Source organism: Monodelphis domestica, chromosome 2 (assembly GCF_027887165.1).
Source record: "Monodelphis domestica isolate mMonDom1 chromosome 2, mMonDom1.pri, whole genome shotgun sequence".
Taxonomy (NCBI): Eukaryota; Metazoa; Chordata; class Mammalia; order Didelphimorphia; family Didelphidae; genus Monodelphis; species Monodelphis domestica.
The window spans coordinates 23667305-23692438 of NC_077228.1; the positions used below are offsets into that span (position 1 = coordinate 23667305).

General features: G+C 57.9%; 1 protein-coding gene across 4 annotated transcripts; it reads left to right on the forward strand.

The window, feature by feature from the left end:
• The first annotated feature begins 541 nt into the window (after positions 1-541).
• Positions 542-24736, forward strand: DHCR24 (24-dehydrocholesterol reductase). Of its 4 annotated transcripts, XM_056815070.1 has the most exons (10): positions 545-838; positions 1627-1691; positions 10674-10829; positions 11322-11427; positions 13591-13709; positions 15080-15343; positions 18855-18998; positions 20675-20872; positions 21571-21749; positions 22091-24736. In XM_056815070.1, the coding sequence occupies exons 3-10, from the start codon at positions 10710-10712 to the stop codon at positions 22242-22244; spliced, it is 1284 nt and encodes a 427-aa protein (XP_056671048.1). In that variant the 5' UTR covers positions 545-838; positions 1627-1691; positions 10674-10709; the 3' UTR covers positions 22245-24736. The 4 variants fall into 4 exon arrangements, with proteins under 4 accessions (XP_056671047.1, XP_056671048.1, XP_056671049.1 ...); XM_056815069.1 differs by lacking the exon at positions 1627-1691 and having other exon boundaries at positions 542-838; XM_056815071.1 differs by lacking the exons at positions 545-838; positions 1627-1691 and adding an exon at positions 1717-2167.
• The last annotated feature ends 398 nt before the right edge of the window (positions 24737-25134 follow it).

Genomic DNA, 25134 nt, shown 5'->3' on the forward strand with positions numbered 1-25134 from the left:
TTTAACAAGCATTTATTAAACACCCACCGTGTTCCCCCTGGCACTGGGCAAAGTCCTGGAGTCACAAAGAAAGAAAAAACCCATTTGCCTGCTTGGCAGGACTTCACAGTCTATGGGGAGGTACAATATGCCAATGGCTATCCAGGAGACATGGGAAGAAATCTCCGAGGGGTGGCTGTAGCTGCCGGGAAGGCTAGCGGAGGCCTCCTGGAGGAGGCAGGATGGCCTCCCTCTGAGGCTCAAGAGAGCCATGGAAACCCAGAAGTGGAGAAGGGGAAGGTGGGTCAGGAACTTGGGACAGTGCAAGGACACAGCGCTGGCAGGTGGACTGTTCTAGCCAAGGGAAGAGTGAAACCATGCAGGGGTGGGGAGGGCAGATGATGAAGACATTTGAATGCCAAGCAAAGAGTCCACACATGATCGTGCTTCAGCTGCCATTTCATGGCCAGTGGAACAAATTGTTCTCCTCTTTCCATTCCATGAGATAAAAAAAGAACGCTATTTAATGAAATGAAAAACATTTAACCTGGAAAACAGGTCAAGGAGAGAGCATTGAAGAAGGGCTGGAATACAAAAGAGCTGATAAAGAACCGCCTGGATCTGTTAGAGCCAGAAGGGAAAGCAGCAGTGAGAGGACAAGCCCCTGCTGTCTCCAGAAACATCCCAGGAATGTCAGAGATCCCTTGGCAAAGAACAGCTAGACAGGGCGACCTTGGAGAAAGAAGCCGTTCAAGGGTCAAAGAATTCTGGGAAAGTCACACCAAACTGGAGAGAGAAGATCGGGAGGCAACGTTCCCCAAAGCAGGCGGCAGAGACTTCTTCTGGGACCAAATGGATGGTAGGGAACGTTTTCATGGAGAAGATGGGGCTTTGGGATGGCTAAGAAAGGGTGGCTCAGACTTCCATCTTGGAATTGATACTGCATATTGGTTCCAAGGCAGAAAAGCAGTAAGGGCTAGCCAAGTGGGGCTTAAGTGACTTACCCAGGGTCACACAGCTAGGAAGAGTCTGAGGCCAGATTTGAACCCAGGATTTCCCATCTCTAGGCCTGGCTCTCAATCCACTGAGCCACCTAATTGCCCCTGGAAGAACTTTCTAAGTAGGAATTTTAGAATGTGACCAGAGGTTAGGAGTGGAAAAAGCACAAGATAGGACCAGGTCCTTATGACCGGGCCACTATGGAGCCAAGGCCCCTTCCTTGAAGTCCCCCAGGGCCTTAGACAGCCCTGAGAACATAAGCAATTGTTCCCATGGTCATCAGTATTCATTTCCATAACCCTGAAGAACAGGTCAGGTTAAGTAACACAGTGGATAGTCAGGAAAGCCCGAGTTCAGATCCAGCCTCAAACACTAGTTGTATGATCCTGGACAAGTCACTTAACCTTGTCTGCCTCAGTTTCCTCATCTGGAAAGTGAGCTGAAGAAGGAAATGGCGACCCATTTCAGTATCTTGGCCCAAAAAACTCCATATGGGGTCACTAAGTTGGCCACGACTGAACAACATCTCTGAAGAACTTTTGTGCTGGACTTCTTGTAAAACCAAGAGCAGCCTACTTCCCAGAATTATGGAACTGGGCGCCGGAAGATCTCTCAGCTCAGTACTCCTTCCCCTCTCCCCCCATACAGAATGGGAAACTGAGGCCCACAGAGAGGAAGTGGCTCACCCAAGGCTGCCAAAGCTAATTTAGGAGGTGAGTCATGGCTTTAATTATGTCTGCAAACATGGCACCCCGAGGGAGTCAAATCCTTTGGGCAAATTCTGAACCCGGTCGGGTCCGGAAGCCCCGCAGGGTCTCTAGACGCGAGGCGAGGCTCCGAGGAGGACCCGCTTCCTCTCGGTGGAAATCAGAATGAGAGACTTGAAGTCTCCGGCTTTCCCCCTCGTCATTTTCCTCTTCCCCACCTCCCTGGCAAGGACCCGTCCAGCGCCTGCTTCAAGATCGCCAAAGCGGGGCTCCCGCGGACTCCCCGCTCGGCTTCGGGACGGCTCCGAGCGGTTTCCCCAGAAATCCAGCCCCAATCTGCCGCCCCTCCCCCCAGCGTTCCCACTTCTGCCCTCTGCGGCGCTCCCTTTTTTTTTTTTTAATGATGAGCATGACCAGCATCAACAAACGTCAATACCGAAAGAACAGAGGATCGAACTTGACACCGGGGACCTCTTTACAAGGTTTGTTTTTAAAACGGGCCTCCCAATAGGCTACAGAGTAACCAGTCTGCCTCGTGTATCCAAATTGCTCAGTCCGTCTGGCTACTTTGTCGCCCCTTCCGCACTTCCTTTTGCGGCTGTTCCTATGATTTATTGACGTTCTTTTAGCCGTTCCCTTCTGACCTTGTTTCTCCATCCCGGGAGCGTCCAGAACCGCTTCTCTTCTGGGTCTCAGTTTCCCCATCAGCACAAGCCCTGGATGCTCTCACCTGCACAAAGCGGGGATGAACCAGACGAAGGGAAGGGGATAAGCATTTATTAAGCTCCAATGGTGTGCCAGGCACTCAATCCGGTACCTTGGCTGGCCCACCTCCTGGCCTCAGTGTCCTCTCCAGAACAAGGAACGGCAGGCCTGGGTGATCTCTAAGGTCTTTTTCAACGCTAAACCTCCTTGCCCCGGGCCTCAGTTTCCCCGCTTGCACAAAGAGCGGATGGGATAGTTAGGGGTTCCTTCCTCCCCTTGGGGCAGCTTGGCCTGTGGAACACTCCGTAGAGATCGTTAAACAGTCACAACCGTCGCCCGCAGCTACCTCCCACCACCCCCCTCTCCCTGCCGCCGCGATCGCCTCCCCCTCCTTTCCTTCCTCCTCCCTCCCCTCCCCCGAGTACACGGGGTCCGGCCGGTTCCAGGGGAAGCCGGGTGGGAGTGGAGGGGGCGGGGCACTTAGGTCGAGCACAGCCAATCCGAGCTCTCCGCTCCTGGTCCGATCCTCTCTGAGCCTCGCCATTGGGCGGCGCCTGGGTCTCGGCCCACCGAGCCCTGGGGAGGCCGAGCCAATCGGGCAGCGGATCGGGGCCCGGACCGGCTCCGGGCTGGGAGTGTCGACGGGCCTGGGCGGGGCAAAAGGAGGGCGCGAGCGGCGCGAGGCCGGCCCGGGCGCTCCTCCCCAATCCGCGCGCCGCGCTGCAGCCTCCGCCGCTGCCGCCACTGGGGAACCTCCTGCAGCAAAGCTCTGCTCGGCCGGTCCCCGGGAGCCCGCCGCCTGCACAAGATCCCCCGGAGCCTGCAGCGCGCGCCGAGAGAACGCCTCCAGAGTCCGCAGCCTGCGTGCGCCCCCTGCGCGCGCGGAGAGAACGCCCCCGGGAGCCTGCAGCGCGTTCCCAGCGCGGGACGGGATGGAGCCAGCGGTGTCCCTGGCAGTGTGCGCGCTGCTCTTCTTGCTCTGGATCCGGGTGAAGGGGCTGGAGTTCGTCATCATCCACCAGCGCTGGGTCTTCGTGTGCCTCTTTCTCCTGCCGCTGTCCTTCATCTTCGACATCTACTACTACCTGCGCGCCTGGGTGGTGTTCAGGCTCAACAGCGCGCCGCGGCAGCACCGCCAGCGGGTCCAGGACATCCAGAAGCAGGTGGGCGCGGGGCTGGGGGGAGCGCGTGCAAACAGCTTCTCGCTTGGGCTGCTTTGCATCCCACCACCCCCTCCTCCCGCTGCCTGCCCCCCCCCCCCACTTTGTACTCCTTCCCTCACTTTCCCCCATCTCTCCCACAATGCATACATTGCTTCGCGGACACCCGATGCTTGCCCTTCCCCTCTCTCTTCCCCGGGCCGCTTGTAGAGAGAGGCCCAAGCTCGGCTTTCCCCGGGAGGGCAGAGCATCACCGGTTGCCCCCCGTTGTGTGTTTGCACGTTCCCTTCTTCCCCTGGGGTGACATCCTGGGCTCCAAACGCCGTTCTCACCGTAGACTTTGGGAGCCGGGAGAAGAGCAAGATGTATGTGGGCCTCCTCCCTCCCCCGACAGATTTGAGGAGGGAGAACCCCGCGGTTGGAGGGGCGATGTGGTAGTGGGCCCCTCTCCCGCGGGCGCCCCCTCGGCCTCCAGGGCCTCTGCCTCCAGTTGCGCCAGTGCCAGCGGGCTCCGCAATTCGGTTCCAAGTTGGGGCGGCCGAGTTTGTTTTCTGAGGGAGGTGGGGAAGCTCTTCCTGAACCGCGTCAGCCGCTGGAGCGGGGAGGCAGAAAGGTGACAGACAGGGACTGGCCCGGGCTCCGCCGCTCATTGGCTGTGTGGCCTTGGACCATTCACTTCAAGGGGGAAAGGAGGGGTTTGCTGATCCCTCGCAGCCCTTTGAGATTCTGGATCCTTGACCACTGAGCTTTGGCGGAAGGTGCCGTGGAGGGGGAGGAGAGGCTCTGTGGGGCCCGGAGCACCGAGATTAGCCTCGGAGATTTCTTTCAAGGATGAAAGGGATGTTGACATTTTTCTCCCTCGCATGTGTGTCTGGGAGTGGAGGCCCGGGAAGGGCAGGCACAAAGGGCTGGGGCCCCAGAAGGACAGCTGGGGAGGCTCACTTATCCAGCTCCTGCAGTAGCTGGGGAGTGGGTGGGCCAGGGCTGCTCACAGCTTCTGAGGAGAGAGCCCCACCGCTCGGGTGTCCTTGGTGCACTCAGTGGAGGCCTTGGCTCCAGCCTGCAGGGGTGGCTCATCGCTGCTGTTCTCAGGGACTCCAGAGCCCTTCTCTGATCCTGGGAGCCCCACCGAGCATTCTACAAGCCAGCAAACAGAGGCTCAGGGAGGTGAAGCGACTTCGTGGCCCAGCACTTACCCCATTTCAGCGCTGCTGCTTTCCTACTGGCCTGAAGTTTCCTCTCCTGGCCATTCCCAGTAGCCCGAGATCACATCTACTGTCCCAATTCACTCCCTCTTTGTATAGGAGAGGCAGCGCCCTATTGGTGAACTGGCCTGAGTCTGGTGGTTCTGGGTTCTAGAGAGGCAGCTGGGGCTGGAGGCAGGAAGTTCACATCCTGCCTCTAGCATTTCCCAGCCTAGTGACCCTGGGCAAGTCATTTCCTGGTTGACTGCCTCCAAATGAGGATAATCCTAGCCCCAGCCTGTCAGGGTTGGGTTGTTAAATGAGGTCATATTTGTAACGCTTTTAGCAGGGTGCTGAGCACCCAGGAGGTGTAACAGATTGATGGAATCAATGTCGTATTTCAGCCTGGAGGGGGCTCTGATGGCCTCTCCAGACGCAGTCACTTAACTAACAGGCAGAGGCCCCGAGTTCTGGAAAAGAGGAAGGGTCTGGCCCCCAACACCACCAGGTGTGCCCCCGCTTCTCCCTTGCACCTCTGCAGGGTGCCCCTGGGGAGGAAGGTGGGGCTGGACATCTCCTCGCCAGGCCTGCTGGAGGGGGTTGCCAAGGGCCCGGGGTGTGAAGACCCGTCCTCCCCACGAAGGGTCTGCCTCGGTGGGACGCCGCCTGAAGGAGCTGCGGTCACTGTCACCCCCCTGGAGGGGGCAGCCAGCCTCCAAGCATCCCCCGCCAGTGGGGAGAGAGGACCAGGGCAGCAGAGCCCATTGTCTGGAGCCAGGACACAAGCCATCTGGGATGGAGAGCCTGAGTTGGACCCCCATCACTCCCCGGCCATGGAGGCCTCCCCTGGTCACCCTGCCGGATGCCCTGAGGCCCCAAGAGGGGGAAGCTGGGCCTCAGCGTCCCCCTTTGTCTGGAGACACCGGCTAAGACCAGCTGGGAAGAAGAGTCCACACGAGAACCAGAATTTGAACTTGGGTTCCTCTTAAGCCCCAGGTTCACTGGAGGCCATCAGCCTGGATCCGAACAGGAGCAGCAGGTTGGCCAGAATAAAAGGCCTGTCTGGGCTGAGTGTGTGCTTTAGAGCTGCCTCAGATCAGTAGCCTCCCCTCCCAACTCCCTGGACCTCAGAGCCAGGCCCTGAGGCCTTCCCAGAGCCTTTGGCACCCTGAAGCCTTGCTCTGACCCTCTGACCCTCTGGCTCCACTGAGATCTGCTGGCCCTCTTGTAAACTTGTCCAGCCTCCTTGACTCTCCTGGATACCCAACTGTTCATGTCTTGTAGGAGGCCCAGGGCTTCTCTCCCCTTTGGGGGGACCCGTGGGCTTCTCTCACCTTTGGGGGACCCATGGGCTCCTCTCTCCTTTAGGGGACCCATGGACTTATCTCCCCTTTGGGGGACCCATGGACTTATCTCCCCTTTGGGGGACCCATGGGCTTCTCTCACCTTTGGGCTCCTCTCCCCTTTGGGGGACCTGTGGGCTTCTCTCCCCTTTGGGGTGACCCGTGGGCTTCTCTCCCCTTTGGGGGGACCTGTGGGCTTCTCTCCCCTTTGGGGCAACCCATGGGCTCCTATCCCCTTTGGGGGACCTGTGGGCTTCTCTCCCCTTTGGGGGGACCCGTGGGCTTCTCTCCCCTTTGGGGGGACCTGTGGGATTCTCTCCCCTTTGGGGCAACCCATGGGCTCCTATCCCCTTTGGGGGACCTGTGGGCTTCTCTCATCTTTGGGGGACCCATGGGCTTCCCTCACCTTTGGGCTCCTCTCCCCTTTGGGGGACCTGTGGGCTCCTCTCCCCTTTGGGAGACCTTTGGGCTTCTCTCCCCTTTGGGGGATCTGTGAGCTTCTCTTACCTTTGGGGGACCCATGGGCTCCTCTCTCCTTTGGGGGACCCATGGGCTCCTCTCCCCTTTGGGGGACCCATGGGCTCCTCACCCCTTTGGGGGACCCATGGGCTCCTCTCTCCTTTGGGGGACCCATGGACTTATCTCCCCTTTGGGGGACCCATGGGCTCCTCTCTCCTTTGGGGGACCCATGGGCTCCTCTCCCCTTTGGGGGACCCATGGGCTCCTCACCCCTTTGGGGGACCCATGGGCTCCTCTCCCCTTTGGGGGACCCATGGGCTCCTCTCCCCTTTGGGGGACCCATGGGCTTCTCACCTTTGGGGGACCCATGGGCTCCTATCCCCTTTGGGGGACCTGTGGGCTTCTCTCATCTTTGGGAGGCCCATGGGCTCCTCTCTCCTTTGGGGGACCCATGGGCTCCTCTTACCTGGGGCAGCTGGTGGGCTCCTCCCCCTGCCCCAGGAGGCCTGCTGCCCACCACTGGCCCAAATGTGGCCTCTGTACTTTCTCCAGCTCCTTAGAGGAGAAGCTTTCCCCCAGACTTGCAGGGCACCATAGAAAGGACCTGCTCTGGCTTGGAGTCTGAAGGCCTAAGTTTGAATGTTGCCTCCGCCCTCTGAGCAAGTTCAGAAGCTGCGCCCTCTGCCTGCTGGGCCTCCTTCCTCTACCTCTCAGACGATGACCCTGAGCCCAGCCAAGCTCTCCCTTCCCATTTCCTCTAAGCCTTGGCCTCCGGGAACGGGCTGGTCTCTGAGCCTGGAATCTGGAAGATTGAGTCCAATTCTGGCCTCAGACACTGCCTGGCTGTGTGACCCTAGGCAAGTCTCCTCACCCCATTTGTTTGTTTTTTTAAAAAGGCGTTTTGCAAACCAAGAGCTCCATACAAGTGCTGTTAATGTGAAATGAGCTAAAGTTTGTTTCTGGAGGATTTTTGCCTAAAATTCGGAGTCTGGTATTATATTTTAGGCCGCTAAATGACTGGGAAGGAGGTCCTGGGTTCAAATGTGACCTAGAGACACTGCCTTATCCTTATGACCCTGGCATTGTGTAACCCTGACCACTCCTCTGCCTTGGAACCAAACCTTAGTATTGATTCTAAAACGGAATGTGAAGACTTTAAAAATAGCTGGAGGGTAGGGAGGACTAGCCCCTGGGTGGAGAGAGGAGGCCCAGCCTCTGAGGGAAGCCTGGGAGGAGGATGGGGGCTGGAAGGGACCTTTGTTATCAACTCCCCTCCTTGAATTGGAATTTTCTTTTGAAAAGGAAACTGAGCCCCAGAGAGGCAGGGGGCCTGCTGGTAGGTTACAGCTGGGGAGAGGGCTGGAATTCAAGCCCAGGTCTCTGGACTACAAGTCTGGCCTGCTTTCCAGGTGGCCTTTCTGCCCCCTCCAGAGGGGGACACTGTCATCCCCTGCTCCCACACTGCTTTGTGGGGTTACCCAAGCATTCAGGGAACCTCCTGCAGCATTGTAGGTTTACAAAGAGCTTTACAAGTGTCCTATCATTCAGTCCTTAGAACAACCCTGAGACATAAGGACTTTTATTCCCATTTTGCAGATGAGCTAACTTGGGCACCGAGTTCAAGTGACTTGCTTAGGGTCACATAGTGTGTGAAGCAAAATTTGAACTCAAGGCTCTCTGACTCCTAGTCTAGTGCTCTGTCCACTAGCCACTTAGTTGCTGAATAGATAATAGTCAATAAACATTAATTGCCTACTATGTTCCAGACTTGGGATACAAATAATAAGAAAGAGAAAGACTTTCCCTGCCCTTAAGGAGCTTAAAGTCTAATAGAGGAAGACAATATATAAAAGGAAACTGGAGAAGGGGTCACCAGAGGGTACCAGCTAGAGGCAAGATGTTGTTAGAATCAAAAAGCCAACAGAGCAACTGATGAGAAATAGAATGCTGAAAGTCTAGGCCTTTTGCCTACTACAGAATCCCAGCTCTTCCTCTTACCAGTTGTGTGACCTTCAGCTAGTCACTTCTCTTCTAAGTATAGAATGAAGGTGTTGGATTCTAAGGTCCCTTCCACCATCCAGCCTCTATTTTAATTTCTGAGTTGTGGTGACCACTTTGAAACTGACATCTGAGAGTGCTCCTTCTGTGAAACTGACATCTGAGAGTGTTCCTTCTGTGAAACTGACATCTGAGAGTGGTCCTTCTGTGACACTGACATCCTAGTCCTCCAGTGAAACTAACATCTTTGCTTCTTCTGCAAAACTAACATCTTAGTGCTCCTTGGGTGAAACTGACATTCTAGTGCTCCTTCTGTGAAAGTGACTTCTCTTTGGTGATACTGTCATTCTCATATTCCTTCTTTGTGACTGGAAGCTTCATTCCTTCACCTAAGCAACTCCTCTAAGCTTCAGACCCTTTAGATAAATGGCAGGAAAAGGCTGAGGTAGCCTAATGGAGAGATTGGAGCTGAGGAGAAGGAATCCCTCTGGGATATAATAAATCCTGATTTAAGTCTATTCCTTAGAGAGGGTAAGGAAGCTTATGAAGGAGCTACAATGACAGATCTAGGTTTTTTGGCTCTTTGGGAAGTGGGATTTTGAGTCAAAACCTCCCTTCAAATCCTAAGGTTGTGTGTCAGGCTTTGGATAAGACATCTCACCCTCTGGACCTTAGTTTTCCCATGTGTTAGTTTGATGATGGCCAAAATTCCTTCCTCTAAATTCAAGAACCTGACCACAGAGGGGACTGTATTTGGGAATGGCCGCTTCCTCTCCCATTAGGTGACTCCTGGCAGCCCTGCCTGCCCTTTCAGACCATCTGGAATTCGGTGATAACCACCTCTCACATGACCAGTCCTATACTAGAGCGAGGTAAAAAAGTCTTGAGACACGGGCCCAGCCCTCACGCAGCTCAGGAAATCCCAGACAGGCAGGTTTCTGCCGAGGCAGGGAAAGAAAGCATAACCACAAGAGCTGTATGAAAGTGGAAGGGGCCAGTTTGGCCAGTAAGGAGGGAATTTCCCATCCCTGAAAGTCCCCAGACAGATGATGGGCGTCTCCCTTCTGGGCACATCACAGAAGAAATCTGGGGTCTTCAGACAAAGTCCTATATTTCAGGCTTAAATAATCAACTTTCTACGAGTTGGGAGAGAAGTGGGGAAACTTGGCTAGGAAACGTCTTGTATAAAACAGACCTGGGTGCCTGGGGCTGGAGGCTCTAGAGCTTTCCTGTCGCCCCTCGGGTGGCCAGGCCTGGGACAGTGACTGGTGTTCCACTCTGGGCAGCTCTTCGCAGGAGGAAGCCTGGGGCTCTGGCCCTAACTTGGCCAGGTGGGTGACCTGGTGCAGACGCTGCCAAACCTGGGCTTGTTTGGGGGTGGGGTGCCTGTGTGTAATTTCATCCCTAGGGGAGGGCCTGCCAGGAGACAGGAAACCACCCCCACCCCTCCTGCCCCCCAGTTTCTCCTTGGTCCAGCTGCCAAAGAGTTACCCACTACTTAGTAAACAATGGTGGCCTCATCTCTGGGGGCCTGTACAAACCCTCCAGCCTTCCTGCTTCTGCTCACCCTCCCAAGGGACCTCCTTGGTGTTCCTCATTTCCCATCTCCATGCTTTTGTACAGGTGATCCTTCATGCCGGGAATGCGCCGCCACCCAGCCCCAGTCTGCAGCGCCTGGTGTTCTTTGGTTATTCAGCCCTGTCCAACACTGCAAGACTTCCTTTGGGGTTTTCTTGGCAAAGATTTGCTACTTCCTTCTCATTTGACAGTTGAGGAAATGGAAGCAAACAGGGTTAGGAGACATGTCCAGGGTCACACAGCTAGGAAGTGTGCAGGGCCAGGTTTAAACTCGGGAAGATGAAGCCTGGCGCTCTCTCCACTGGGCCACCCTCTGCGTGAGGCCTTTAGGGTTGTCCACTGCCTCCAAACAGCCCCGCATTTATTTTCCGTGTTTTGTCCTTGCGCAGGGCCTCTACTGGCGAGGAGGTCCAGCTTGCTTCGGCGCCTTCGGCCTTGGTCTGTCTCTAGGGCAGAGCCAGGACCTGCCAGGGTCCGGATTCAAGTCTCTCCTGAGGGGGAGGCCTCCAGCTCCTTCCCCAGAGGGGAGCTTCACAGGCCTCCCACCCTTGTTCCCTTCAGGTGCGGGAATGGAAGGAAGAAGGAAGCAAGACCTTCATGTGCACGGGCCGGCCCGGCTGGCTCACCGTGTCTCTGCGGGTCGGGAAGTACAAGAAAACCCACAAAAACATCATGATCAACCTGATGGACATCCTGGAAGTGGACACCAAGCGGCAGGTGAGGGGCCCCGGGGGAGGCCAGGGCAGGCCTGTACGAGCTTCTCTTGGGGGCCACCCTGGAGGCTCCGAGGGGGGAAACTGAGGCCCAGCCAGGGCCAGCCCTTGCCCATAGCCACGTCCTCGCCAGAGAGGACAGGCTTCCAGAGCTCCTTCTGGCCTTGCTGTGCCCTGTGCCGCCTCTGTCCTACTGGGCAGCCTGGCAGTGACCCCCCCCCCCCCCAGGTGTGGGCTGCCCCGTTGAGAGGCCGATGCTAAAGGCTTGTGCCTGGAGGCAGCCAGATGGCACCGACAAAGACTGGAATGAGGCCGACCCGAGTTCAACTCTGGCCTCAGACACCGACTAGATGGGTGACCCTGAGCCAGTCACTTACCCTCTGTTTGCCTCAGTTTCCTCACCTGTTAAGTGGGGCTAATAACAGCCTCTCCCTGACAGGCTTGTTGCGAGGGTCACATGAGAACGCAGGTCCTGCCTTTCTTTTTTCTTATTCAGATTGTCTCTGTGGAGCCTTTGGTCACTATGGGCCAGGTGACGGCGCTGCTCAATTCTGTGGGCTGGACTCTGCCCGTTCTCCCAGAGTTGGATGACCTCACAGTAGGTGAGGCGGTGCTATCTGGGGTGGGCCAGGGGGCCCCAAAACCATGTCCTGGAAAAAGAGGAAGCCCCGGGCCAGGGCTGGGGAGGAGCCCCTGGGCAGGGCAGGATCTGAGGGCCAGGGGGGCCATGGCCTGGGCAGGGGAGGATCCGAGGGCCAGGGGGGCCATAGCCTGGGCAGGGGAGGAGCCGCAGGCCGGGGGGGGGGGGGGGGCCACAGCCTGGGCAGAGGAGGATCCGAGGGCCAGGGGGGCCACAGCCTAGGTAGAGGAGGATCCGAGGGCCAGGGGGGCCATAGCCTGGGCAGGGGAGGAGCCCCAGGCCAGGGGGGGAGGCACAGCCTGGGCACAGGAGGAGCCCCAGGCCATGGGGGCCACAGCCTGGGCACGGGAGGAGCCTCAGAGCCTAGGCCAAGGGTTGGTCCAGGAGCCCCAGGGGTAGGTGGGGGAGGGGAGGGACTGGGTCTTCTGGATCCTTGACCTGACCTAAAAGGGCCTGAAGGAGGAATCTGTCAGGACTGCCAGTGTGTTCGCCCTTCACCGGCCGGCCAGCGATCTCTTACCAGGTGCCCCTTGGCTGGGGGCCTGGCGCTGATGGCGATCTAAGCAGCCAGCTGAGACAGATAACCTGAAGGGGGAGAAGGGAATCCCACGGCCCTGGAACACCCAGGAGCTGGAGCAGGATAGTGCCAGGCAGACACGGGCCAGGGCTGGCTGACAGCACCGCCGTGTGGGCAGGAAGGTCTCTTCAGCCCCCGGGCCTTGTGGCTGGGCCGGCCTGCGTCTTGGCCTGGCAAAGAGAGAGCCGGAGAGCAAAGCCAGAGGCTCCCCGCCCTATCAGGGCCAGATGGGGGGCCACAGGGGCGGATGCCCTCCTCTCTCCCCTTGTTTCAGGAAGGGATGTCTGTCGGCCCAGCCCACGAGCTCCTGTGCTACCTCAGTCCAGTTAGTAGCTGCCTGACTGCAGCCAACTTGCCCCCGGTCTTCTCTACCTTCAGTCATTCTAAGACATTAGAGCAATAAGGGCCGAGCCATGGGGGCTAAGGGACTTGCCCAGGCTCAAACAGCTAGGAAGTGTCTGAGGCCAGACTTGAACCCGGGACTCCCCAACACTGAGCCTGGTGCTTTATCCCCTGGACTACCTAGATGCCTCCAAATGACTCCATTTCTATAAGCCTCAGTTTCCTTATTTATAGATTGGGGTGGTAATAGCACCTACCTTACTCCAGTTGTAAGGATTAATAATAAGAGGAACACAGCAAAACCCCTTAAAATCATACATCCTACACAACACGTGTGACCTACACTTAAGCAGAACGCTGACGGCATGCATTCCTGTATAACACATTGTGGTGTCATATGCCTGTATACAATGTGTGCAACAGGTGCACGCATACAACATGTGTGGTACCGTGTGTGTATAGCACGTGCTGCCATGTGTGTAACTTGTGTGACGTGTGCTTGTGCAGAACACGGCGACGTCATGCACTTGTGTGTCACACAGACATTTGCACACGTGTCTGGGTGCTGAGGGGAATGTTAGAACACGCGCTCCTTGGGGACAGGGCCCTTTGCTGGCCCCTCTGTGGATTTGCTTCTTGTGCTGGTGGTGGTTGTCGCTTGAATAGCCCGTGTTCACATGGTGGAGTCCAGCGTCCAGTTATAATGTGCTTCTCTTTCAACAACACGGAGATAACCCATTTTAGGAAACTGAGGCAGGGGGAGTGGCTTCCCAGGTCCCGTGACTGGCATCACTGAGGCTCGCAGGGGGGCAGCCTGGCTTTTGTCTCGGTTTCGCCTCTGAGCCAGGTCCTGAAGGGTTCTGTTTGACAAATGAAGAAACCGAGGCCCTGGGGTGGTGCTGAGTTCAAGTCCTGTATCTGTCCCCTTTCTCACGCTGTTTCTTGTGAATAAGATCTGCCCGGAGCGCCGTTTTGTCTGTCCTGGACCCCTTCTCAGAGTCAGGCTTTCAAATACAAGCAAAGCAGTGACAGCAAATGGGTCGTCCAAGCGGTTCCGGGTTCAGAGCCCCGACTGGGAGGATCAGCCCCGGGGGCGGCCCACGGGGAGAGCCGAAGGTCCCGGGGTGGGGAGGATCCCCAGCTCAGCCTCCCCGCGTGTGCGGTGCGTGGAAGGCCGGGGCCTGAGTCGTGTCCTTCTGCGTTCAGGAGGCCTCATCATGGGCACCGGCATCGAGTCCTCGTCCCATCGCTTCGGGCTGTTCCAGCACATCTGCACGGCCTACGAGCTGGTCCTGTCCGACGGGAGCTTCGTGAGGTGCACCCCGGTAAGGGCGGGGCCGGGGGGGGGAACATCCTGGAGGGGGGGAGGGGGGACATCCTGAACATGAGGTGGGGGGGGGACATCCTGGAGGGGGGGAGAGGGGGGATATCCTGAACATGAGGTAGGGGGGCATCCTGAACGTGAGGCGGGGGGGGCATCCTGAACATGAGGTGGGGGGGACATCCTGGAGGGGGGAGAGGGGGGACATCCTGAACGTGAGGTGGGGGGGGGCATCCTGGAGGGGGGAGAGGGGGGACATCCTGAACGTGAGGCGGGGGGGGACATCCTGGAGGGGGGAGAGGGGGGACATCCTGAACATGAGGTAGGGGGGGGACATCCTGGAGGGGGGAGAGGGGGGACATCCTGAACGTGAGGTGGGGGGGGGCATCCTGGAGGGGGGAGAGGGGGGACATCCTGAACGTGAGGCGGGGGGGGCATCCTGAATGTGAGGCGGGGGGGGACATCCTGGAGGGGGGAGAGGGGGGACATCCTGAACATGAGGTAGGGGGGGACATCCTGGAGGGGGGAGAGGGGGGACATCCTGAACGTGAGGCGGGGGGGGCATCCTGAATGTGAGGCGGGGGGGGGACATCCTGGAGGGGGGAGAGGGGGGACATCCTGAACGTGAGGCGGGGGGGGGCATCCTGAACATGAGGTAGGGGGGGGACATCCTGGAGGGGGGAGAGGGGGGACATCCTGAACATGAGGTAGGGGGGGGACATCCTGGAGGGGGGAGAGGGGGGACATCCTGAACGTGAGGCGGGGGGGGACATCCTGAACGTGAGGCGGGGGGGGGACATCCTGGAGGGGGGAGAGGGGGGACATCCTGAACGTGAGGCGGGGGGGGCATCCTGAACATGAGGTGGGGGGGGACATCCTGGAGGGGGGAGAGGGGGGACATCCTGAACATGAGGTAGGGGGGGGACATCCTGGAGGGGGGAGAGGGGGGACATCCTGAACGTGAGGCGGGGGGGGCATCCTGAATGTGAGGCGGGGGGGGGACATCCTGGAGGGGGGAGAGGGGGGACATCCTGAACGTGAGGCGGGGGGGGCATCCTGAACGTGAGGCGGGGGGGGCATCCTGAACATGAGGTGGGGGGGACATCCTGGAGGGGGGAGAGGGGGGACATCCTGAACATGAGGTGGGGGGGGGACATCCTGAACGTGAGGCGGGGGGGGACATCCTGGAGGGGGGAGAGGGGGGACATCCTGAACATGAGGCGGGGGGGACATCCTGGAGGGGGGGAGAGGGGGGACATCCTGGGGGGGGGAGGATGCTGGGGCCAGGCAGAGGCAAGTCAGTGGGCACCGATTAAGCGCCTGCTGTGTGCGCGGGTTGGAGCTCCCAGCACGTGCGCTCGTGGGCCTCTGCAGACAGAGAACTCGGACCTGTTCTACGCGGTGCCCTGGTCCTGCGGCACGCTGGGCTTCCTGGTCGCCGCCGAGATCAGGATCATCCCCGCCAAGAAGTATGTGAAGCTGCGGCTGGAGCCCGTGCGCGGCCTCAAGGAGATCTGCGCCAGGTTCACCGAGGAGTCCCAGAGGAAGGAGAACCACTTTGTGGAAGGCCTGCTGTACTCCCTGGAGGAGGCGGTCATCATGACGGGCGTCATGACCGACGACCTGGATCCCAGCAAGGTAGGGGGGTGGATGCGCCCTCGGTGGGGCAGGACTCGGGCTCCCAGGCGGGGCAGACCTGAGAGAGGAAACGGCCTGGAAAGAGCTAGGCCGGACGCTGGGGCGCCCAGGTTCTAGCCAGGCCTGCGCGTGAGACCTTGGGCCAGTCACTTCCGTGCTGGACCGCTTGGTTTCTCCACACGTGAAACAAGGGATCGACCTCGGGCTTTCCTAGCCGTGGCGCAGGGGGAGGTCAGGACCCCCCCCAGCGCAGGTGGCCACAGAGGCTCTGAGGCCGGCCTTTCCCCCTCGGGCTAGGGAGCCGCTTGGAGATCATCTTGTGCTGAGAGGACGCGACCTTCCCCCAAGCCCTGCCTCTCACGGGCTCTTCCAGGCTGATGCAGCCAGAGGGGGTGCCTGTGGCCTGAGCACAGCCGCCTCTCCCAGCTCAGGGCTTAGCGGAGCCACCTGTGAGCCCGCCAGGCCTGCACCGGAGAACCGGCCTAGGCTGGCCGGCTCCAGGGAAGGAGGCTCCACAGTTGGCAGAATAGCAAAGAAACTCGACCAGACAAGCCTGCCAGGTGCAGGGCTGGTCCGGAGACTGTGGGAGGGCTGCCTGGAGGAGGCAGGCCTGAAAGACCTGAAAGGGGGAGAGCCCCAGGCAGACCAAGGCCCGAAGGAGACCTATTTGGCCACATTCAATCGGGCTTGGACACCTCCCACTGGAAGAGCTGAGCTTTGGGGAATCTTGGCTGGGAAATCAGAGCATCCCTCACTTCAGACCCTGGTCTAGGCCCCGCCCAGCCCTGACACTCCTTGGCTAGGCCCTGACCCGCCCTGTTCTAGGCCCCTCCCAGCCCTGACCCACCCTGGTCTAGGCCCCGCCCAGCCCTGACCCGCCCTGTTCTAGGCCCAGCCCAGCCCTGACCCACCCTGGTCTAGGCCCCGCCCAGCCCTGACCCACCCTGGTCTAGGCCCCGCCCAGCCCTGACCCCCCTGGTCTAGGCCCAGCCCAGGGAGTGTCTCTGATCCCGGGCAGTTTCCTGGCTGCCGTGGCCTGTGCTACAGCCCAGGGCTTGGGCATGGGGGCAGAAAGGGTAGGGCTGGGGGGTGGAATTGGATCCTGACTTTCCAGGGTAGCCCAGGAGCTGCCCTCTTCCCGTTCAGTGTCTGCCCGGAGGGGAGAGGCCAGGCTGGTGCTTGACTGGTAGGGCCTTGAATGCCAGGCAGAGAAGTTGGTTTAGAGGAAGAGCCCTGGGTGTGAGTCCCGCCTTCTTGGCACTCCTTCCTGGGCTGCAGGGCTTGTGCTGACAGGCATGCTGAGCCTGCCTCCCCATCCTAGCAGGGCCCTGGGGCTGTAGCATGATCCCCTGGGGAGCGGCAGCTGCAGAAGGTGTTTGAGCAGCAGAGGAGAAGATGTGGAAGGTGGAGGAGGGCTTGGACTGATGGGCAAACATTTATTAAGTGCCTTCTGTGTGCTGCCACTGTGCCAAGTGCTTTATAAACATGGTCTCCTTGGAGAGGCAACAGGAGAGGGAGAAGAGAGGTGGCTGGCATGAGCCCAGGGACAGACTGTTGGGGATTCTGGAGGCCCCGGAGGAGGGAAATTCAGAGAGGGAGAATGAGCAGGGAGAGAAGGGAAGGAGAGCCAGCAAGGGAGGGAGGGAGGAAGAAAAAAGCAGACCGGAAGTCATTGAGGGCCACCAGGGAGGCTGGAGGCTGGCAGCGCCTCCTCTCTGGGTCCTGGGCCGCCTCGGCTCATTCGTCCTTGTTGGGCCCCCTCGCCTCGGACAGGAGGCAAACAAGCCGGCATTCTTTGCTGCTGACTCGGCATCTGGCAGCCACCAGCCGGGACGTGTTAGCACACAGCCAGTGCAGGGCGTCTGAATGCCAGAGAAGGCAGAGGTCAGGGGGCAGGGCAGGAGCAGTGGCTTCCCTGGCCAGGCCGTGGCCGCAGCCACCAGGAACGGTCCTCAGCTGGGGACAGCCTTGGCAGCCTGGGCAGCCCCTGCTCTCAGGAGCTGGTAGGCCAGAGACCAAGACCGGCTCTTCCAGGCTTCTCTTGCTCATTCTGGGCTTCCACTTGTCCCGGAGCCTCCTGGCCCCATTCTCCTTCCAGCATGCCCTGGGACCTTGGCAGGATCAGTGCCTTTGAATGAAAGCTTCCAGGCAGGCTGGTCGCCTTCAAAGTGGTGGCTCGCTGCCAGGCACCCGGGCAAGGGGGAGGATGCCAGCCCAGTGCTGACTGGAAAGGGAACAGGGTGGCGGCCGGTCCTGAGTCTCCCTGAAAGTGAACAGAGGTCAGAGGGATCCACCCCCTGACCCCACATTCCCCCATTTGCCCAGGACACCTCAGAGGCCCCAGAAATGTGGCCTCTTGGGCTTTTGTAAGGCGGGGGAGGCGGGGCACCCAGAGGATAGCGGAGAAGGCCAGTGTTGGACTTGGGATCAGGGCTGCTGAAGTCGAGGCTCACTGGGCCTCCCGGGAGGAGGCTGAGCTAGATCAGTCCATCCAGGAGCATTTAGTCCTTTACTCTGAGCCTTGAGCTAAGCCCTGGGAAGGCAAGGAAAGGTAAAGGTGGTCCCTGGCCTCCAGGACTGAGTGTGCCTAACAGCTCAGGAGAAGCGGGAGCAGGGAGTGAGGAGGGGAAGGGAGGTCCCTCAGGGCTCCCAACGCCACCCCGTCCTCACTGCTGTTGGACGGGGAAGCGGCCGAGCCCGGGAACAGGCTGAGCCAGCATCGGCACTCGGTGCCTTCACCCAGGGCTTCTAGCTCTCCTTTCCGACTTCTTCCCACGAGGATGTGTCAGCAGGTCTGCTATCAAGGGAAGCCCTTTACCGAGACCTTTCCTTTGTGGTGATGATGATAATTAGAATTTGTAATTAGAGGAATAATGGCTGGCGCGGATTTTGTTTCTGTTACGTAGCATTTTATTTACCACATAGGATGTCAGTTATCACGGTTTCTGCATCCTCCGTCCGTCCGTCCGTCCGTCCGTCCGTCCGTCCGTCCGTCCGTCCGTCTGTCTGTCTGTCTGCCCCGCCCCCTCTCTCTCCCTTTGGAAGCTCATTCACTTCCAGCAAGTCCCCCCGGCACCGCCCACTGGGGTTTTCAGGGCTCAGGACGCTCTCGTAGCTTCTTTACTCTGCCCAGTGTGGTGAAGGCCTCCCCCTCCCCGGAGTCCTGCACTGGGTCTTGGGGTGGCCACAGCAGGATGCCCAAAGCCCCGAGGGTCTCAGGTCAGGGAGTGGCAGGGGGGGCCTCCGAATGGCAGGGCTGGGAAGGATCTTGGGACCCCTTGATAGAACAGAGCTCAAAGATGATCTACTCCAACTCTGCCCTCATTTCATGGTTAGAACAAGCAGCCTGGAGGCAGGATGGGACTTGCCTGAAGTGATCAAGAAGCCCATCTAGATCCCCCTCTGAGCCCCAAGCCTCCCCTTATTAACATTCCCCCTCCCACCCCCCCCACCCCGACCTCAGGCACCTGCAGGCCCCTCCCCGGCTCCTGACATCTCTCACTCCCTTCAGTTGAACAGAATTGGTGACTACTACAAGCCCTGGTTCTTCAAGCATGTGGAGGAATACCTGAAGAAAGACCAGAAAGGGCTGGAGTACATCCCCTTGCGACACTACTACCACCGCCACACCCGTAGCATCTTCTGGGAACTCCAGGTGAGGTCGGGCCCGTGGAACAGATCCCCCCATTCCCCCCAACCTTCCCCATCTTCATTAGAGTCCTTTTTCCCACTTGTCAAGAGCTGGGGTTCTAGAATGAATTCATTGTTGTCTTGGGGTTCTCTTCTTAGGAGGAGACCTTCCTTCTGAGGAGGGAATTGGGAGCCTCCTTTTGAAGGCTTTAATCTTTCATAGCTTCACGCTGCAGCCAGACTTTTGGGACGCCCTGTAGAATTCTCCTTGAGGAGACACATGGCCTGGGATTAGCCATGGTCTGAGGGGTACTTCAGCAGACTGGAATGATGGATGGAATTTATGTGTTGAGGATCAGTCAATGTGAAGTCCAGCACCAGGGCTCAAAAAGTCAATTGCAGAATAGATGCAGGATGGGGACTCATAGCCAGGGAAGTATTTGAGTGGGGAAAATACCACGGAGTTTTAGGAGACCACAGGGTCCAACTGGCTGACTCCCTAATAGAACTGAGCAGCCCAAAAGGTATCGTGATCCTATTCTATTAGCACACGCATTGGGTCCGAAGGGAGGTAGGAATCCGAGCATTTTTTGCCCTGGCCAAATTGTACATGATGCATGCATTGTGTCCACCAGTAGGTGCCGTGTATTTTGTTTTGTCTTTGAAACTCCTGCTGTCTTAGCATGGATGCAGAGTGTCAGTTCCAACACAGAAGAACGGAATGGCTAGACAGTTGGGGTTAAGTGATTTGCCCAGGTCACACAGATAGAAAGGCACCGTGTTTTAGGAGAAACGTTGACTTGAGAAGGGACCACACCATATGGAAATCAGTTGAAGGAACTATCTTTCAATCATTATACATTTATTAAAAGGCCTCTGTGTACCAGAAACTATGCTAGGCCCTAGAACAGTCATTAGGAACTAGGGATGTTTTTCCTGGTGAACAAAAGACTTATCGAGGTGTTAGCCAGAGAGCTGTCATGTGGAAAGTGAAGTAGGTTTATTGGATGCGTCTCTAGCTTAGAGCCAGGCAGAAGTTGGAGAGTTAGGGGTAGCTGGGTGGCTCAGTGGATTGAGAGCCAGGCCCAGAGACAGGAGATCCTGGGTTCAAATCTGGCCTCAGACACTTTCCAGCTGTGTGACCCTGGGCAAGTCACTTAACCCCCATTGCCTAGCCCTTACCGCTATTCTGCCTTAGAACCAATACCCAGTACTGATTCTAAGACAGAAGGTAAGACTTGTTTGTTTGTTTTTAAACCCTTACCTTCCATCTTGGGATCAATACTGCATATTGGTTCTGAGGCAGAAGAGTGTTTAGGGCTAAGCAATGGGGGTTAAATGACTTGCCCAGGGCTACACAGTTGGGAAGTGTCTGAGGTCAGATTTGAACCCAGGACCTCCTGTCTCTGGGCCTGGCTCTCAATCCACTGAGCCACCCAGCTGCCCCCAGAAGGTAAGAGTTTAAAAAAAAAAAAAAGAAGCAGATGAAGACTGACTCATAATTAGGAAGTGTAGTTTGGGAATGATGGTGGCAGATAACCAACTCCCATCCCCAATGTCTTCAGCACACTGAATCTCCTCTGCTCTGAGATGGCATCCCAGGAATGCCTTTACCCTGTGGGAGGGCAGACTGACTGGATTACCCTTGGGGTCCCTCCCAGCTCTGAAAGTCCCCCAACCGCACCCCTTTTCCTGTTTCAGGACATCATCCCCTTCGGCAACAATCCCATCTTCCGTTACCTCTTTGGCTGGTTGGTGCCTCCCAAGATCTCCCTGTTAAAGCTGACTCAAGGCGAGACCCTGCGCAAATTGTATGAACAGCACCATGTGGTACAAGACATGTTGGTCCCCATGAAGGTGCTGGAGAGCGCCATCCAGACCTTCCACAATGACCTCCATGTAAGCCATTCCCCCGACACACTTGCTCTCAAACCCCTGGTAGGCCTGGGTGCCCTGGAGCTCATGACCCTTAGAGCACAGGGAACTGTCCATGACTGTCAGTTCTGATTACACCAGTGCCTGGAACTCCCCAGCATCCCAGGGAGGCCAGGCCAAGGCAGGGATCTTAGAGAGCAAGAAGCTGAGTTATCGAGAAGCCAGGGCAGTGGCTCCTGACAGTGCCATGTGCTTATCCCTGGGGTGTCTCCATCCACTGATCCAGCACTTCATGTCTTCTGGCGTGAATGTTCCAGGAATCCAGTGTCATTGGTTACAGGGTCCCGGAGCTGCAGCTGGAAGTGACCTCTGAGATCATCTTGCTCAGAATCCTCATTTTATAACTGAGAAAACCAGGACCCAGAAAGATTAACTTGCTTGTCTAAGATCACACAGTCAGGCAGTAAGCAATGACTAAGTCCCTACTATATGCCAAGGTTTATCACTGAGCCTGCAAAGAAAGGCAAAGAGAGTGCTCCACAGGTAGAGCTATGGCCTGAATGAGGGGCTGAGCCAGCAGAGGAGATCCACGAGGTAGAAGGATGAGGAGAGGATCAGGCTGAAAAGACAGCAAGCTCAGCAGGACCAGATCCCCTCCCTGGCCAGATGAGAACAGCTGGCCCTCCCGGGTAACTCTGGGCCTTCCCTCCTCTCCTCTGCAGGTCTATCCCATCTGGTTGTGCCCATTCATCTTGCCCAGCCAGCCAGGCATGGTCCACCCCAAGGGGGATGAGACAGAGCTCTACGTGGACATCGGGGCCTACGGAGAACCACGGGTGAAGCACTTTGAAGCCAGGTCTTGCATGAGGCAGATGGAGAAATTTGTCCGAAGTGTGCATGGGTGAGTGGACCAAGGGGTCAGGAGCCTGGTCCAGAGACATCCCGGATGTGGGGGTGCCTGCTCAGACATGGCGGTGCTAGTGGATAATCTTGGGGAGGGAAGGGGAAGGACAGAAGCCCCAGAACAGATAGAGACTCTACCAGTGGAGAGAGCTGCAGACCTGGAGTCAGGAAGACCCAAGTTCAAATCCAGCCTCAGATACTTACTGGCCATGTGACCCTGGGGTAGTCACTCACCTCTGTGTGTTTGCTCGGCTTCCTGTCCCCGGATCACCTGAGGCGATCGCTGTAAAGCACTGAGTTAGTGCAGTGCTCTCAGTGTGTGTCCTATCGCCCCTCTAGGTTCCAAATGCTGTACGCCGACTGCTACATGAACCGGGAGGAGTTCTGGGAGATGTTTGACGGCTCCCTGTACCACAAGCTCCGGAAGGAGCTGAACTGCAAAGACGCCTTCCCTGAGGTGTTTGATAAGATCTGTAAGGCCGCCCGGCACTGAGGCTTCCCGTCCCCCAACCCCGCCAGGCCCTGGCACCCCCTGGGCCTCCCCCTACCCGGGGCCAGGCTCCGCTGCTCTGCCCACCCGTCCGCCTTCTTTGAAATCGCCTTTCTCTTCAGACGAAAAGGATCCGCCTCCTCCGGCCAGCCCCGCTCGCAGACCCATGGAACATCCCCGGGGGCGGCTCCTGACCAGAAGAGGCTTGGGCAGGTGCCTTCAGGAGCCGCCCCGCGCGTGCCCGGTGGCCTCTGGGAAAGTGGGGAGCGCCCGATGGCCGGGAGCCCTTCTGGGGGCGCATCCCGCCCTCCTGGCCTCCCGCCATCTTCCCAAGCCCGGCCTCACCCAGGCAGCATTGAATGAAGGACCCCCCGGCCCCAGGGAAACGGATCCTTCCCCAGAGCCCACTGCGGCCGTGTCCAGGCCCCCGCGGCTGGAGCCAGCCAGCCATCAGTGCCTTGCACGGCGTGGGCACTTCGTGCTTGGGGAGCCTCTGGCGGCTCTGGGGCCGATTCCCTCAGGGAGTGGGAAGCTCTAGAGGCTGTGGGAGTGCCGCCGCTCCCCGCGCTCTCCATCCTCCCCGAAGGCTGCCGTCGGCACGGCGGGGCAGCCTGGGTCCGTGCCGGCCTGCTCTGGGGAGCTGAGGAGCTGGCCCGGGGGCCCGGGGGCTTCTGGGGCGACCCCCGCACGACATCATCCGACAGTATTCGCTCACAGCTTGGCCCACTTTGAGTTGTCCCCCCCCCCCCCCCCACCTCCTCCAGCGGCTGACTACGGTTCATTTCAGTGCCTTACAGAAATCTGAAGCCTGGCGAGAACTTGGAACGGTTCTTGTCTTCCCTTCCCCGGGGAGAGGACCCCCAAAGGTACCCCAGCCCTTGGCCCGATTCACCAAGATTCATCCTTATTTATGCAAAGCTCAGCTTAGGGGCTCTCTGGAACGAGGATTCAGACCGGAGGGGGGGGGGGGGTCCCAGCAGAACCGGCCAGCTGACCCCCTGACACTCCTGATGGGGCTTGAATGGCTGTTCTCAGCATTTCCTCCTCCCTCCGGCTGCGAAGGCGGAAAGATGGCCCAAAGGGCCCGGAACGTGGCCGCCTCGCGCGGTCCTCGCCGGAGGCTCTGCCCAAGCTGGTGGCCGCTTCCATCGCGCTACAGTCTGCTCTCAAAGCATTCTGCCTTGTGTCTTAACCATACATTCTATGCATCGCTTAGGACATTGTGGGCGCTCTGGCAGGAAAGGGATGACCCTGGCCCCAGCGAGGCCTCGCCGCAGGGCTCGGTTCCCTGCTTAGCCCATGATTCTACGGGTCGTAGAGGAGAGGCTACCGGCAGGAGTGGAGCCCAGCCTCGTGCGCAGGCTCTCTCGGACGCTCTGGAGTAAAACCAGAAACCGCCGTCTTTGAACCCTACCGAGAAGTCCGGCTCAGCCAAGGTGACCAGAAGCCTCCAAGAGCCCTCCGATTCTGAGTGTGGCATCCGGAATCGAGCGTGGTTTGTTGTAGAATTTGCCTCAGGTTCCTGCTTCGTCTCAGCGTAACTCCCTGAGTGTCCTTGGCCAAGTCACTTAGAGCCTCTTCCGTAGCATGAGGGGCTCAGCCCGAGCCCAGCCTCAAGGGCTCCTCCAGCCCCAGGGTTCTGCAATGGCATATCCTTCGAGCTTTGGCATTCCCTGTTCTAGACCCCTCCCGGCGCTGCCATTCCTTCCAGCTCTGCCTTTCCTGTTCCCTGAGGTCTCTCCCAGCGTGGACACATCCTGTTTCTAAGGCTGAGGTGTCAGAACTGGAGGCCAATTGCTGTAAAACTCTGGAGGGGGGCCCAAACCAGATTAAAATGGAATTGGGGACTTTTTTAACCAAAAAAATAAAAATACCCCAAAGATCATGTTCATTCGTGACTTCCTAAGTCCTTAATGCAGCTTGCGGAGTTTGACACCCCTGCCCGAAGGTCCCTCCCAGCTCCGACATTCTCCGTTCCATCTCTCATGGTCTGCTTGTGAACTCTTATTTTCGCACTGACATTCTGTTCTGACCTTTTGGGTTTCGGAGCTCCCGTTCAACGGAGACATTCTAGTCTGGGAAATGCTATGCAGGAAGATGCAGCACACTGAATCCAACATGAGCCATCCGTGCTTAGGGAGCCCCCTCCCCCGGACTTGCTCCTGTGTCCTGACGTTCGAATCTGGGGCAGAAAGCGTGCATGTGAAGAGTGATGCCGTGGCAGCCACCAGAGTGGTTCGGCCACCCCACTATTTCTTGTGACTGGTGTAAGAATTTCAGCAGTTTCTTTTATGGCAAAAATGAGTCATTTTAATTGTGGGGATGAGGTGGGGGGAGGACTACTGATCAGGTTGTGGCGAAGAGGCAGCAGAGCTTGGGAGAGGCCCCTCGGGCTCGCAGAGCTGGGGGAGCCACAGTGAAGAAGCCCGACTGTTCTTCCCACCTCCCCAACGTGTTTGTGTGACTGTTGTCCAAATAAAGTAACCCAGGAACCATCTGGTGTTATCTCCCATCTTTTCTCCCCTGGGAAGCAAGGGCAGTCGGTGGATGGAGGGATGATGGGAATAAATGGTTGTAGGAGGATCTTCTCATCTCTCATACCAAAATAGCCAATACCATTTTGCCCATGGATATCAGTTAGCTTTTCCAAAGGAATTGGCCATCTGACCATTTCAGGTCAGCTCCCAGGGTCTCTTCCTCTTTCTCTGTCCCCCCCCTACTACTACAGATAGGGAGCCATGGGTCCCCTTCCAAGAGATCTTTGCTCTCCCAAGAATGCCTAGGCATGAACAATGACTGTTAAAAATGAATCTTGGAGACTTTATACTACATTTAGAAGTAGTAGGAAAGAGAAAGAAAGAGAGAAATAAGGTTTCCAGCCTTCCTAACTTAA